The sequence below is a fragment of the Oreochromis aureus genome, linkage group 16 (genome assembly GCF_013358895.1).
Source record: "Oreochromis aureus strain Israel breed Guangdong linkage group 16, ZZ_aureus, whole genome shotgun sequence".
In the NCBI taxonomy this organism is placed as follows: domain Eukaryota; kingdom Metazoa; phylum Chordata; class Actinopteri; order Cichliformes; family Cichlidae; genus Oreochromis; species Oreochromis aureus.
The window spans coordinates 1,979,413-1,996,224 of NC_052957.1; the positions used below are offsets into that span (position 1 = coordinate 1,979,413).

The window sequence follows — 16,812 nt, forward strand, 5'->3', positions numbered from 1 at the left end:
ACAGAAGAAAAAGCAAAGAAAGGATGAGCTTAAACTGCGGCTCCACTCTCCAGAAAGTCATTAGGTCAGAGAAGTGTGGAGGATGTTCGGCAAGGGGCCTTCAATAATGAAGAGCTTGTTTCCACAGGGAAACATTGCCTGCAGCGTACATTCACACTTTGGCAACTATGGAAATGAAAGATTTTGAGGTGCAGAAAGGTCTCAGCGTGATGCTGGGAGAAGCTGGCTGTCTAAGACTCCTTAAATTGGTAGTTGTTTGATTTGGCAGACCAAATTTTAAACTCAATGTGTACACAGCTTATACTAGTTATAAAAGTATAACAACAAAAACAAAACACATCGATCACCGTGCAGTAAAATAAGCTAGATAAAGACAAAAGTGGAAAACTCAGAAAAAGGTTTTTATGTTGTATGACGACGAGGCTACAGGGCTCTAAAATCCTGGGTAGACTCCCAGCCTTTCACTAAGAATACAGATTTAATGCTAGCAGAACGGACTCACTGGCTGCGCTCATGTGGCACAGCATAGTCTTCAAACTGTCCATTCAGCTATCAGGCTGGCCCTGCAATATTATCAACCCATCAAAGTATTCAAATCTGCAAAAATATCAAAGTGTTTGTTGTATTTTTGTCTCAGTTTTGATACTGATGTTGCACATTCTCTCCCAGCTGTAATACATAATCTGAGTTATTATCTAAAGTAATCAGACCAGACATCTTTTCCCTTTTGTATCTGTTCACTGTGTGAAACCGACTGCTTCATATTCTATAATATAACAAAATGCACACAACGTCATGTTTACATGGAAGTGAAAAACTACGATAACACTGAGTGAGAACCTTCTGGTTGCAAATATGATCATACTGCCCGAAAGTCAAGAGACTAAAGAGATGATTACCCTGACCTTGGTTTTATAAGGTCACACAATGTGACTGCTGGGAGGTAGTGAAAATTTACACTTTATTTTTGTAGCCATTTAACAAAAGAGATGAAACGAGTCGCTGTGGTGGAGGACATGCAGAGTGATAGCAGAGGGTGAGGTGGAGCTTCTCTGTATCGGGTCCTCATTAAGTCCTGACTGCACAGAATCAGTCTCTCTATTTAACCTGTAGCAGGAACAAATAAGTCCTTTCCTGGCAGATTATAGCTGATATAATGTCTTTAATTTTTAACTCTTACCAATGCAGTCTGCCACATTTTTTAGACTTTGTCCAGGTTACGTGTGGCAAGTTGAGTTGTGGAACAGACATCATCCTGGTGCCTCCGTAGGGATACTGTAACCTCAGCGATAAGCAACATGTCCTGTGAGAGCATTGTCTGGGGCAGACAGATGCTGGAGCATGACCTCTGATAACTTTGTCAGGAAGCCTAGCGTGATGGCAGATAAATCGAAAACCCGGTGCACTCAGAACACAGGCTGCCCAGAAATGTCTCCGCAAAGTTCATTTTTAGATTCTAGCTACTACATCAGAGACTACAGGGAGCTGATACGCCTTGTCCTGACCAGCTGCTATGAGCGTTGAATCAGAGCACTGTGGTAAATACGAGTCAGACATGAAAATGTTGGTTAGCTGAACAAGACTAAGGTCAAGAAGAGACCATCTAAAAATGAGAACTGTCATGTCAAGCTCGCCAGAACTGATGATGACAGCTCTTGAAGATGCTCTTTTATTAAGACTGTTTATTTTTAGAAACCTTTTTTTTTTTAAACTACTGTAGTCGATTTCAAGGAGCTTCAGAGAAAAGCCCTGACACACCTGTCAGGAAGACGTACTTGTCAAGGCACTTAATGTGCTGCTGTGGTGAGCTCCATCTCCAGAGAGGTCGTTTAGTTATAGAAGCTACGCGTCAGGTAATTTCTACTTCTGCATAAAAGATTAGGAGACGAGTCACGTAGCCAATTACTGTCATTACAATGTCTCGTGACATTAATTCACACAAGACAGAGCAATCTTGATTGTTGTACAATCTCAAAGGCTAATAACAGGGGGCAAAATGTAATTGCTTTCATCTGATGAGCCAAACTCACGAGCCACGAGATGGCACGCTCTAAGAACAATCAAATCAACAGTCTGTCATATAAGTTAACTTTGGGCTTCTGGATTTACTGCACTGGAGTGAAGTGAAAATGTAAATGTGGAGGCAGATTTATAGAATTACGAGTGTTAGTGATAGTGATGTGTACAATAAACCAACACAGTAATTAGAAAAAATACACTTTGTTCTTAAGAGTAGGCTTTCCTTACTCACTGAAGATGACTATTTGAACAGCTATTTAATCAGTTCGTTGATTAACAGGAATCTAATCAACCATAATTTTGATTGGTGATTAATCAAACCAGTAAAGCTGATGATCCATTTTCAGTTTTGAGGATTTGCTGCTTTTATTGTGATCAAACACGGAGTGTCTTTGGATTTGGACTAATCATGGAAGAAACTGTGCTTTGATTAAAACACACAATAAGTCCTCTAAAAATAAATTCCCTCCAATGCATATTCATCATTACATTTTTATGCCTAAAGCTGCAGGTATGAATTATGCTTGGGTAAAATGCAGCTCCAGGATGCCCAGTGCACCGTGAGAGTGTGTAAGGTTAGAGCACCTACAGTCTGCTTTCTATTTACGCTGCGTCATTCATGTTGTTCATTATCCTCAATAAGTCTGCGTGTCAGAGGTTTGTGCAGTACGTGTGCACAAGGCTGCCACAGACTCGTGTTCAGGTTCATCATCATGTGCTCCGGTCTGAGGAAAACTCTGGTACAATCGTGTAAGCAGGTTATGTAATTTGGTTTTAATTACAGTCTTTCCTGTTACTTTCTGATGTTGTCAGTTTCACTTAAGCTAGTTTATGAAGACAAATGATTTTATAATAAAAATGCAGTAACCAAAGACGAGAAGATGCCGTAAAAGCCACCTGAGGGAAGATCACCACACTTTAACAAGGTCAGGGGTCCAACCGTGTGCTTCACTCTCTCTCCTCAAAGATGAGCTCTGATAACGAGAAGAGATATGAAAAAATGATAAAAAGCATCCGCAGTAATTGCTGTTTGCACATCAGTTTACTTCTGAAGAAAGCAAACATAGAACATCACCTATTTCAACAGTGATAACACCCATGTCACCAAACGAGCCTCCTGCAGTCTGCTGCTTTGAGCGCAACATAAATGGCTCCACCACACGAAGGCGTCCGATGCCCGACAGCGACAAGCATTTCACAGACAATGTGTCACTTTCTCATCGCAGTGTTACGTCCCTAAAATACTTCCTAATTTTAATAGCACCGGTAAACTTATTCACTAAAGACTATTCATTTCTTGGACGAGAGAGAAGATGGACAGAAATAATAGACAGACGTATTCATACAATAATAATCCTCCACTGAGTGTGACGAGACCATCAGAGTAATCACTTTAATTGTACTGTACTCTAATCACAACCTGAATGAAAGATTAACATTTTTGGTCACTACAAACAAAAATTAAAAATTTGTAAAGTTAAAGTATCCAATCAGGATGATGCACAGAGTCAATTCATTATGGATTAATATTCATTGGTATCAATCACGCAAAGCCAGAGAGGGTAAAACACTGGTTCAACATACATCACACACACACACTCACACACACACACACTCACACACACACATATCAATTTTCCATCTTTATCAAACACCAAATATTTGGATTTCCTCTCAAAAGAAGGAACAGCACAGATATGTGAACTACAGTCACAGCCAAAGCTCCACTTCGGCTGTGCTTTGCATAAAGTGTTAATGTTTTAATATTAGTAATAAAGTGTTTTATGAAGGTTTTTCATCGACGTTCCTGCCAGAAGGAAATTGGACTGAAGTACCAGCACTTCTGTATGTTTGTGATCTGGGTTTAGCTAAAGGACACAGAGAAACCGTTCTTTGTGAAATCAGTGGTGAGTGCTAATTAATTCTGTTAGCTAGATATCCAATGTTTCAGGGTCACTGCAGTCAGCACTCTTGGGCCCTGGTGACAAGACGGTAATACTTTAGATTAGAGGACAAATCAAATCTTATTTCCAGTGTTGGAGGATGTATTGGTGCAGTCTGGCCTCTGAGCTTGTATTCCAGGGTTAGGAGATGAGTGTTTGTATCTGTGCTTTACAAGCCGCTCCACAGCGCCAACAACTATTCAGGCTAAACAAACGTAGCATCAGGGAAAGCCTTGATTTGATTTATGCCCATAAGTTTTTCTATAATAATGTGATGCAACATGAACACTATATTTCCAGAATTAATACCAGAATTTGGAGTTGAGGAAACTTGACGACTGAGCACGGCTCTCCATGAGGACCTGAACATGACCACCCTGCACACTTTGGCCACGTTGGTCTCTGAGAGCCTCGTATTCCCAGTCAGGACACACGAGGTGAGGAGGACGGGAGTGCCAGATATGAAAGCTTCGGAGGCAGAGGTAGACCTGCTGCTGGGCGTTTTTGGATGCTTTGTGTGTATTTGCTGAAAGTCAACCCACTGTCAATGCTAGTCCCAAGGTAGTTAAAGCTGCTAACATGCTATGCAGCCCGATTGTCGAGTGTTGTCTGTGGGACGGGGTCATCCTGTCTCCAAGTCTATGAGACGCTTCTTTGTCTTCACCTACTTAAGGTGTGATAGAGAGGCCGGGGAAATAACACACTACAAAGCACCAGTTTCTCCACAATCGCAGGATACACAAGTGTAAAAAACAGAGGTCATGTGCCCCCCCTCCTCAGGAACCTCTGTGACTCTAACAAAGGGTTTATTACTTCGTGTCATGACCACGACACCAACATAATGCTTCTCCAGTCGCCTCCTCTGACCTGATCGCGTGCTGTCAGTGAATGAATTCCATCTTTTTAATGCTCCTGCATTAACACACTCACACACGTTTATTTTCTTAGTTCTTCTCATTTAAATATGATTTCTGATACAACATGAACTTGGCTCTTGGTTCTTTTTGTTTGAAGTCTGGATGATTGTCATTTTGAAAGTGGTTTGCATTTCCTACCAGGTCCACATTTATAAAGGTTTGGTGGAGCAGAGTCCCTGAACTGACTCTAGGTGTGAATAAGACGTGTGAGTGCGATTGCCTGTGTTATCGTATGACAGAGCTGGTTTTTGTTTCTCTGCCTCTTGATTAATGTGCGTTGATGTGTTCTGTCAGTGAAGAAGGATCCATCCTCAAGCTCTGTGCTTGTTTTATATCTTGAAACAAAAGCAAATTTTAACGATTATCTATCGTTATCTGTGGACAAAATGTCTTTACTGTACCACAGACGTTCGTACTGACACAACCCACATCCTAAGGATTGAGAGAATACTTTAATAATCTTAAAGGTTATGAGAGCATGCCTGATATCTGGTTTGATGATTATGCACGACTGTGTTTACTTGTCCTTGGTAAAAAATTAAAAAAGAAGTGCATTCTTCACAAAATCATTTCCAAACAATTTCACAGCTTCTCCTTCTTTGTCTTAAATTTCTCATGCAGACTGTTTGTAAAACACTTAGCGCGCCATAACTTATTTAAAAATGCAGGTTTTTGCGCTGTATGCATGTAAAATCAGGCAAAGCTAACATGAAACAGAAAGGCGTAAGAAATCTAAAAGCTATCAGCAAAAAAAAAAAATCCAATTATTTTTCAGGAAAAAAAATGTTTGCACTAAACTTCAATTGTTGACGTGAACAAGGCCACAGAAGCAATCATAGGAACGTGCTTTCTAAGAGAAACATATTAAATCTCAGTAAGTCCAGAAGGGTTTTTATTTCTCTGGGGTTTTGTTCTTGGCATTGACTGTTTCAGAAACAAGTGGCCCTTATCAGGCACTGAGCAGCGAGAGATACCTGTGACAGCCGACATGTTTGAGGCCCAAGTGCTTAATCTCTGGTCTCTGCTCCGGAGCAGCCAGACACATCACTACAGCAAGGAGGGAGTGACTGCGTGCATCTCAAACCAGCTGACACAAGAAATGGAAATGGAAAAAAACACCCTGCATGAGCTCGAGAGCACTCCTCTAATCGTATCAAAGACTTCTACAAACAAACATGGGTGAACTGTGATTGATGGGAGCGCAGTTAATAGGTCTCCCAATCCAACGCTGTGAGAGAAAGGAGGGTGCCAGAGACCAGAGATCAATAGCAACTCGGAAGCATGTTAGGGGATCATACTGAATCAGATTGATGACAGCTGGTGGTGATGTATTTGGCAATCTAATTTTAACACAAAGTAACTCAGTGATAGTGCTGCCACAAAACTGAACTCAATCCTTGCGGGCCAACAGTATCACAGGTGTAGAGAGACACCGACTCGGGCAGCAGCACTGTTTTATCTTTGATTTTCAATTCGTGCTCCGCGCCATTAAAGTGCATTAAATTATTCACACTTTGTGGCAATCTCACAAATATTTTAGTCCCAAAAAGCTCTTTCGGTGCAGTGCAGAGCCTGGACATGCACGCCAAACCGACAGGGAAAAAATCTGACTTGTACATATCCTAAATGCAGGCCCACGATTTTTACCGGCTGCACATTTGATGTAGCCACTCACGGCTTTGCACACAGGCGTGAAAACGACGCCAATAATTTCCTTTTCTATCCTCCATCTAACTGGATTGAAGCATAGTGAGCTCTGCCAGGGAAGGCAGCCACAACACAGACAGGGCATAGACATTCATTGTAGAAAGGCTTAATTTGTGTATATGCATGTGCTTCTCCAAGTGCTGGCATGTTTGTGTGTGTGTGTTTGCCTTTGCTGAGCTCATACGCTAATCAAGAAACCATAAATAGCGGGTGCCCTATGTAAATGTCTCACACTGTGCACTGTCCTGGATCGTCACTAAAGATCATTTAATTCTCCGTATTCATTAATGGCTATACTACAGGTCTTTAAGGCAATGGGTTGTGAAAATGACTGAAAAACAAATCAGGCAAAAGACAAAATATGATCTGGTTAGCTGTTTCTGCATAAGCATTTTATGTTTAAAGCCATAAAGGAGAAATATGGATTATTGCAGAGGTATAAAATGAAACACCTCAGTGGTTCAATATTTCTTAATTACTCTATGTGCCAATTTCTCTTTTAAGAAGGACACAGCGCAGCATCACCAACTGGCCTTAGGTTTGTCTGCTGAATGAAGCTTGTTGGGGGATGGATGAATCCCTCCCCTGTTCTGGTTTTCTGAGCCAAGTCTGCATGACGGGGCCCTGAGCCTTCGGCCTGTGCCAGGTGGCAGCTGGGAGAGAGAGTCCCCAGCCAGGCCTCAGCAGCCCTCTCTCTGGTCCTCTGGCCGCCGCCGCTGCCACTCGCCGAGCTCGACACCAACTCTACTGACCTACAGATCGGTTGGGAGTACTGGTGCTGACCGTTTTTCCAGATTTCTTTTTCTGTGTCTGAAATAAATTCTTTGTGCAGAACATTTTTTTAGACACGGTGAAGCGCTGTTCTTCAGTCTATTCCAGAGTCGTCACGAAAGTAGGATCCAAACTTGATACTGACACTTGGAAAATATTCAGTACTATTTTCAAAACCATGAAAGTTAATCAGACTTTTTAAAAATAAAGATTATAATAATACTGGTCTGAGTAAATGTATTCATCTACAGCCATTTGTGCTGGTTTGGCACTGGTTTCACTGCTGATCAGATGGAGCTGCTAAGGTAGGCTGCCACTGTTTCTGCCTAGTGGTCAGCTGACTAGCTTCAACGCTAGCATCATAATGCTAGCTTTTAGATTAAACAGATGGCTGAAACAGCCATCGGGTAACTGGCATGTACAACCCAGGCTAACATTTACGACAACTGTTTAATATTTTTATGCCGTTGAAACGGGAGCTTTGCCGTTTTAGAGTAAAACAGTGAATTTCATAGTTCACTCGTCCCTTTTCACTCAGTCATTTAATTCTCAGTTATTTTAATCTTTGGCTCTTTTCTCCTTTCCCCCGCCCCATCCGGTCGCAGCAGATGGCCCCGCCCCTCCCCGAGCCTGATTCTGCTGGAGGTTTCTTCCAGTTAAAAGGGAGTTTTTCCTTCCCACTGTCCAAATTACTTGTTCATAGGGGGTCGTCTGATTGCTGGGGTTTCTATGTATTATTGTACATCTTTACCTCACAAAATTAGACATTTTTTGCACTATATAAAATTAAATTAAATTGAGTTACTTAACACAGTTGGGTAGAACCACTTGACTTTTCTTAGTAAATCCAAAAAACATTTTTTGACTGTTCAGTTTTTAATTGAAACAATATAAATGAAACTAATATATTAAAAGAAACATAATTTGTCCAGTAAATTCTTCAGTAATTCAGCACAAATGATTTTCATATCTGATAATAATTTGTAATTTTTAGAATAGAATAGATTTAGTATTTAATTCTAAATTTGTTTTTTTTTGTTTTTTTGACAAATCTACTCTGTACATGCTTTCATGCAGTAGCGGTTTTAGATACGGGCGACACGGGCGGTTGCCCGGGGCGGCATCGTGATGGGGGGCGGCATCACGGGCATCGGCAAAAAATTTTTTTTTTAAAAAAAATGCTCGTACTCATGCTGCCCCGACGGCAGCCAGCGCATATTGGGAATGGCATAGGCACCGATCAGTTTTCTATTGCCCATTTGCTGGGAGTAAGGGCGCCCTCCGTTTGCCAGGTGCGCCTGCTGCTTGCGGCACAGGGAGGAGAGGGCAGGGCGGGGGGGGATTCTCTGGGTGGCTGGAGCAGCATCTAATAACCAACTCGCAAAATAAAACAAAATAAAAACAAAACAACAAACACGAAAACACCGGACATTGTGATACAGACTTATAATTTGCACCGATGTTTTTTCGAAATTCTATACACGAAAACTGAGCGCGAGAGCCCTCAGTGCGCCTGCGCGCTGCTGAAGTCAAAGTAAACTTTATTGTCATACAGTCCAGTATATAGAGAGATGAGACGACGAGGCTCCAGTTACAGCAGTGCAAATAAACGAACAATAAATATAGTAGAGTAAGAAAATAAATATACACTTTAGGACTCGGGGTAAAGGGATCAATAACAATTTAAAATTTATAATTTACAGTTTGATGATTTAAAGTCTCACACATAACCCGTCGAAAGGGGAGGGAGACCTGCTGCTTCCAAATAGAGCACATTTCATTCATAATGTTGTAAATCCAAGCCCATTATGTATTCATGATTTGAATCCTGGGTTGTGTGAAATCCCAGAAATGCACCCTAGACAAAGTTAATCTGTGAACTAAGGTGTAGGTCTATTAGATTATGTTGTGGTGATCCTCTGGTTGAGGGATGGGTGTTCATACTGGAGTGCAAAATTAAAACCAATGGAAGATGGACAAGAAAAGTTCAAAGCCATCAGGTGCTCAGTTTAGAAAAAAGAGAAAAGAGGAGGAGAAACGAGCAAAAGATGCAGGTAACCAGATGTGTCATTGGATAATGGCAGGTCATCCTGAAACAATCAGAATCAGAATACTTTATTAATCCCTAAGGAAATAATGTGGGTTACAGTTGCTCCAAGAAGAAATGGTAAAAATAGTAATAGTAACAGACTAAACTCCAAACAACACATTATGTTACAGATTTTAATATTAATTAGTCATTGTTAATTGTTGATTTGTCCTGTTCTCATTGTATGATGAATTATGATGGCTGTTTGGTAGCCGTTTGCATACTATGCATACTCTCTCTCTCTTCATACATGTGTGCGTGGACAACAGTTTTATGTTAATGTACGATCCTTAACATGTTTTGTGTGTGTGTGTGTGTGGGGGGGCGCCAGAGGGAGTGTTCGCCCAGGGCGCCAAACAGGCTAGGACCACCACTGCTTTCATGTATCCACAGTACTAAAAGATACTACGTCTTTATAATTTTGGTATCGACATATACTGTAAATAGCAGTTCTGGTGACATGCTTAGTCTGTTCACTGTATTAATGTCTGATATGTCCGGTATTAACAAGAAAAAGAAGTATTCTCTGCCCAGATACAGTGATAAATCAAATCATAAATCTTGTTGAAGCTGTTTGTTAACCAGGAATTTATATTATTAAATATTATTCATATTACAAGTTCATAATTCAGAAACGATTTTACCACAGATATGCCAACATCTGCAAGCAACAGTGGCATAGCTCTCCATACAAGGTGAATCGCTCTCGTCTGTAAGACCTCAAACATACAAAAAATAAAATAGTTTTTACAATAACAGCGTTCAACATCATCTTAAATAGTTTGTAATACTAAGAACATTTTCTGTATCACTTTGTCATTTCTGGGAACATGACCTGCTATATATAGCTGTTCGCTAACAGCATGCCAATAGTCAATCCGAGAGCTTTGTTTTTATCTATAACACAAATCAGTGACAATAATATTAGCCTGTCAAGTGTCGGGTTAAGCTAATGATGCTGTCGGGTCTTTCCTCCGTCATATTTGAGCAGCGCTCCACATACATGCTCTGTAGTGAAAGGTCCCAGTTATTTCTCAGCACTGAGGGAAAGGTTTGTCTCATGCACTCGTTTTTTCATGCATTTTGCCAAATTATGTCAAATGAACAAAGCACGCTGTCAGTTCCTGTAGGCCCGTCTAGACATAATGGAGGAACTCGATGATGGCAACAGTATGATTTACAGCGTAAGAATCCACCGCTGCTACATTGAACGTCTGTACATGCTGAGCACACAATTGTATCTCCTCAGGGTGCTGCCTCCATCCAGCTAGCTGTTCACCCTTTCAAACTGACAGACATACTTTTAGCCTGCGATGGAGGCACTTTTCACCCCTTAGGATACCTCAAGAAAGATGTTTGCTTAACTCAGACCTTGAGCTTCACACTCAGCTGCATACTAACTTTAACCTTTACTATAAGGCTAGTCAAAGCTATACATCCCTGTTTCATTGTTCGTTTTACCAGATGGTCTCATTGGTGCATAGAATGTTTTTGCCTTTTTAAAAGCACATTACGTCACCCTTACATTTCATTTTATGATGTGTTCTATCATGTCTATCACCTACTGATGACCTCATACTTAACTCGACTTATGAGAGCAGCAGCGTATCCCACTACTGCTCTTATGAGCCCTATTTTCATTAGCATATTTGGCAATAAAACAGTAATGCTTTCCTCCATTAATAATTCATTCAGAAGTGTTTTTTTTATAAGAGGAACCATATGTGTATACAGCTGAGTTAAGTTCTTAGATTCAACGCCAGCATCATGGGATTTCTCTAAAGACAAACTTGCTGATTCAATATTCACCTTTTAAATTATGTAACATTTGGGAAAAATCTAATATCAAACCCCATGCCACCCACATAATTAAGTCTTCCCAGAACATTAACCAAAACAGATCATGTGGGTCAGAAATCTAGCTCCTCCTCCCATTGATAATCAATGCTACAAGTCAATTTACAGCCAGTGGCTTCCACAACCTGAGCCCGCTGCATTACTTATTCAGTTGTAGCCCATTAAGACTGTGAGAGCTGATATTAAAGGTGACACGAGCAAAAATCTAACAGCTTCCTTCAATAACTTTGTTCCATACGAGGCAGTCCAGCCCCACCTTCATACTCCACGCCATAATGAGGCGTACGGGGCCGGATCACTGAATTCGACTGTAGCTCGAGGCCATGCTTCACCTCTGCCCTGAGATAGATGTAAGAGCTCAATGACAGCAGCACTTAGCTGACATCACCAGATAGATGTGTCAGCTGTTTCAATGTCTCTACATAGCTCATAAAAGACTGAATGCCACCCTGCAAAAGTGCAGTCTAAGCACTTGCCTCAAACAAACCTCAGAAATCCTGCCACGACTACTGCGATGTTTAAAGGACTTCTGGGAGGAAAAAGAAAATACCGAGGTTTAGAAGAAGTGCTCATATATAACTGGATCTGACCTTCGGCAGATGTAACAAGTTGACAGGCTTTTTCTGACAACTTGTCTGGTTTTCTAGCCAAGACAAACCTATGAAGCAATACTTAGCAAAAAGCACCTGAAGCACAACTCATGGATGCCAATAACAACACCAGCCAGTAACCACTTCACAAATGTCTCCTGGCTAACAGAGCGCAGGCTAATGCATTCGACGGCACACTGCTTCTGTGTTTATGTTATTTACCAGTATGATTTCTTAAATCATCAGAGCAGTCAGGTGATTGCAGGTTATTTTCAGTCCTTAAGATCCCCGCTTGCTGAGCTGCACGCTTTTGCTGCCTTGTCAAAACAGGATGTGGACAGAAAATTGAGCTACAAAGGAGCCCTCACAGCTGGAGGCCTCTTCTTGTGTTAATGGTTTCCAGAAAAAGACGTAAAGCAGCTATGAAAACAGAATTCAGTCCAACCTTTGAAGGTCAGCTGCTAGTCTCTATCTAATATTTCTCCCCTAAAAACAACACCCTGGTCTTCATATAACACCAGCTTCCTGAACACCAACAAGGATATGGAACATGTCTGTTTGTTTAAAGGTGCTAAAACCAAGTGATTTACATAATATCCATTTATAAAGTCCACTCACAATTTACTGCGTCCTAGCTGTCTGTTAAATGAGTAAGGGTACAAAGGCGACATTAGGCAGGGTGGACATTTTTCACACAGTTCCTGCAGCCCTGTGTTATTTTAACGCTTGGCTTCCTGTCACAGTCGCTCCTACCGCTACAGCCAAATCAGCCCCTTCAGGTTGGACTCCGTCATTTCTGCTTCTGAGATTGGTTGCTATCCTCACCACGTGTACCTGTCTGCCCACCTTCATGTGTGAATTTTCAATATTAAACTGTTCCCTCCTGCGAGGTTTGTTTTTGCACTCGGGTTCTCCTCCCCGCCTCTGATTTTGTTAGCACGGTTACAGATCAAGTTTGTACATCACACTTTCAGTCTCAAGTTTATTTTTGTGAACTCTGGAATTGCTAATCAGTCCTGGAGCCTTCCTCTGCTCCGATTTGTACCTGAGCAGGAGCAGATTCCTGAGGTTACTGATAAGTTTGTGTGGTTTGTGTGGTCCTCTGCATAATCCTACGAGGTCTAGCAGAGCAGCTCGAAACGAGTCGTGTAATTCGATGTGAAAAAGTTTCAATAACAACTGCAGGTAGCAGTGCTTACATCAGCCTCCTCTTTTGGCGCTCTCTACAGGCCAGCTTGCCATACGCGGTCTTCTTTGGCAGACTCTCTGCTGGCTTCTCGTACCTTAACCATCTCAGCTGAGCTGTCATGATCGTGGTGCTAATACTGGCCACTTCTGCCTGCTTCAGCACTTCAGAGTCAGGAACTTTGTCTCATCATCTTAAGCCCGCGATGCTCCCTGAGAGTCACCTCAGGCAGTGGAGGTGAAAGCAGTTCAGCATTTTGGAGCGATGACTATCAGTGGTCCAAGTCTCACATGCATACAGAAAAGATGAGAGGAGTGCAGCTTTACACGCTTTCAGCTTCGTTTCTGAGTCATTCGCTGTTCGTATCGACCCGTCAGCCTGACAAAAGCTGCGCCTGCCTGCACAGTTGATGCAGCACGCTGTGGCTTTAACAGTTCAGTAGAATTAGAGTCATTCTAAACACTAAAAGTTAAAAAGTAAGAAATATATTGTAGCATAAGTTTGTATATTCATAGTTGCAGCAATATTTTAAAATGTACCAGAAGGAAGAAAAAAAACAGTTTCCTAATTTTTTTCTGAATAAATAAAAATACATAACAATAACTTAATAATGAGAACAGACTTAAAAGGATGTCAAAGACATGCTTTTGTTTCTCAAATGGTTCAAAAATGTTAAAATGATCCTGCATTTCTTACAGTGTGCCCTTCAGCACTATATTCATGCTGGCAGGCAGTGTTTGGTGTAGTCCACATGTTTTATATCTTTATTGTCCAATGATGAGTGTTTGGACAGTAACATTTCAGGAGCTCACAACTGAGAAAATCTACAAACTCCTTATCTCTGCTGGCCAACGTGCTGCACATAATGCAGACGCAGAATGACTTCTCCCTCATCGTGATTCTGGTGCTTGCCTTTGCACACATACACACACGGGCACTTACATACACTTCTGCGATGGTATCTGGCTATCTCACTTAATTAGCCTCTAAAGGCAGCCTTCCGTGTATTAGTGGATGTGCCTTGCACTATACTATCGTCTCTTAAATAGGGTATACATTACAAACAACCTTGAGCTGTTTGTGGCTGGTGATGCTTATCTGGTGCTGAGGTCAGTGCATGGCATCCAGGTTTTGGGTTTTTTTTAGAAATGAAATAAACAGGTAGTGCTGCGGTGTGTCCAAATTTCCAAGCCTGTCCTTTTGTTAGATGAGCAGCGTACTGCCACACCAGCCGATCAGGTCAGTCTGCTCAATGTTAGATGGGCACGAGCGATAAAAGGGGAAAAACAAGGTGGAAGCATTTCAAAGAGCCCGTGCCATTGTAGGAATGATTCTGGAAATGCCTTTTATTCATGCAGAGAAAGCCACGGGCTCACTACTTGGCATTCAAAGTAACAACGCTGCTACCACAAAGCAAATTAATTTCAGACTAATTAGGATAAAAACCAGCTTTGGTGTTGAAAGAAAAATGAAACGCTATTATCATTACCGTCCATTTAGACACAGCTACAAGAGCTCCCATTTATCCTGGGTACAAATGGAGCAGGACAGCACACAGAGATACAGGGTCCAACTTTCCAAGTCGGATTTATCTGGAAGTAAATTTGGAACCTTTGTGTCTGTGAGTCCGCCCCATCCATCTGCTGTCCTTCTAAATACTGTTATAGCAGCTCGATGAGCCATTATGATACCTGTTTTTACTCTGATTCAAGCCACACCTCCACCTCCACCCTCACAGAGCAGGAGGCAGAGAAAGGTAGCTGTTTTTTTGTTGGTTTTGGTGAGTTACAGTGATTGGAAGGCAGGCCCCGAGTCTCCTTCATGAAGGTCTCAGAACAAGCAAAGCAACCCTGACAAAGATTTCTCTGCTGGGGAACAGAAAGTGGGAGAACTATGAAGCAATCATGTCCACTGACAACAAATCAATGGGCATGCATACATGTTCCTTACAACTGCATGTTACACTTACCACAGTTTGTCTTTGAGGGACAATAAATGCAATCTGCCCATGACTCAACATGTAAGTACTGAAATTGGAGTTTTGAAAGGTTCACAGTAAAAGTTGATGTTTGACTACAAGGATAACTTCAATTCAATTCAGTTTTATTCAGACAGCGCCAAATCACAACAACAGGCGATTTATACTGTAAGGCTGACCCTAAAATAATACATGCAAACTACCAAGTCACAAATGTACATTTGTGTAATGAAAAAGCCCGCTGATAACCTCCTCTGTGTTTTCATGAATTCTCCATCCTTGCATACTGCCAATAAATTCCTGTCTATGAATGCAGCTGTTTAAAAAAATAGCACGAGCCTAATTTAACTCGATAAAATGCTCACAGTCCCTGCTCGGTGAAGCCGGGCTGCTTCGTTCCTCTCGGGGATCCTGCTCTGTGACTCGGATTTTTACATTTCTCGGAGCCTGTGTGGCGGAATTCAAATTCACCTCAAAATGATTTCCCGACATTACCCGAGCACGGAGCCACTGCACCGCGCACACCGCTGCGCGTCCGCACGGCACAGGTACACCGGAGAGACAGCACGCACTCCGGCACCGGGCTCGGCTCTGGTCACCTGCTGCATTGGAGGATAGCGCTGCTACGCACCTGCAGTCAGAGCCGCGGAGTCTATCCCGGTATATCCACGGGAACGTTCCTGAAAATGCCCACGCGGGAAAGCGGTGCGACATGCACGCTCGGGGGGTCACCGCACAGGTGGTATCGTTATTTGTGGTCCAACAGCTGGGGGGGGGCATTACAGTGAAACATCCTCAATTACAACACACAGAGACGAGCGGACTTAGTGAGGTATGCCACCGACCGTCAACTCTCCATCGTTCAGAAACACATTCACATCCAGCAGCTGCTGCCCGTCACGGCGCCCACACTGCACTAAAGGCGGCCCGCGCTGCCAAGTTTCACCGGACTGCGCATTCCCGGCGGCCCGGTGGCTCCTTACCTTTCTCCTCGTCCGACACCGTCGAGGGCTCGGCGCACGGAAATAATCCCGAGAACAGGGCTAGAAAGGCGAGTAGAAAAAACTCCGACATGTTTTCGGAGAGCGGGCTGTAAAGAGCCACGGTGCTTCCCCTGCTCCTGCTCCGGGTCCAGTCTCCCCCTCCACCACCACCCGGTTGTCGAGCGCCGTTATTCGGTGATGTCCAGCGGAACCAGTGCGCAGAACAGTGCAGCGCTCCTCCGGCTCCTCCACACACGCACACCGCCGCTTTTCAGAGCGAACAGACGCACCGGAGACGGCAGGAGAGAGGACAGGAGAGGCGGGGTGGGGTGGGAGAGCAGGAGGATAAGGAATGAGTACGTTTCCTGTCTTTTCTCAGTGATTAAATGCCGTCAAGGTGGCGCAGCTCGCCTGAAATTAATCAAATCCGTTCGCTGTGCAGTCAGTGGAGTGGGTGGGTGTCAGCCTGAGGTCCAGGGGTGCAGAGGGGGTCCTTAAAAAGAAGAAAAAGTCAGAGGATGTAGGATGAGATGTGAGTAATCTCGTCAGACCAGTGTCTTCACTGCAAATACACAGTTATGCAAAAGCACATGCAGGGAAAAAAGTGCATGAATAAGAAGAAATAAGAGCCTTTCTCAGGTGAAGGATCCAGAGTGACTGCACAGACACAGCTAAAACAAAAAGCACTCAAGTTCACGGAGACCACTGCAGTGAGGTGTTGTTTAGCATAGATCTTAGGCACTGTATATCACAGTGATTCAGGACTTAGAAC

The 16,812-nt window shown here is 42.6% G+C and overlaps 1 protein-coding gene across 1 annotated transcript in view; it reads right to left on the minus strand.

Annotated features, from left to right (window-relative positions):
- The window catches only part of lrp1bb (low density lipoprotein receptor-related protein 1Bb), a 270,456-nt gene extending 253,955 nt beyond the window's left edge, over nt 1-16,501 (minus strand). The window contains exon 1 of the mRNA XM_039600082.1: nt 16,041-16,501. Coding sequence (XP_039456016.1) covers nt 16,041-16,131 — 91 coding nt within the window. The 5' untranslated portion in view covers nt 16,132-16,501. The remainder of the gene's footprint in view (nt 1-16,040) is intronic.
- Nucleotides 16,502-16,812: the final 311 nt, after the last annotated feature.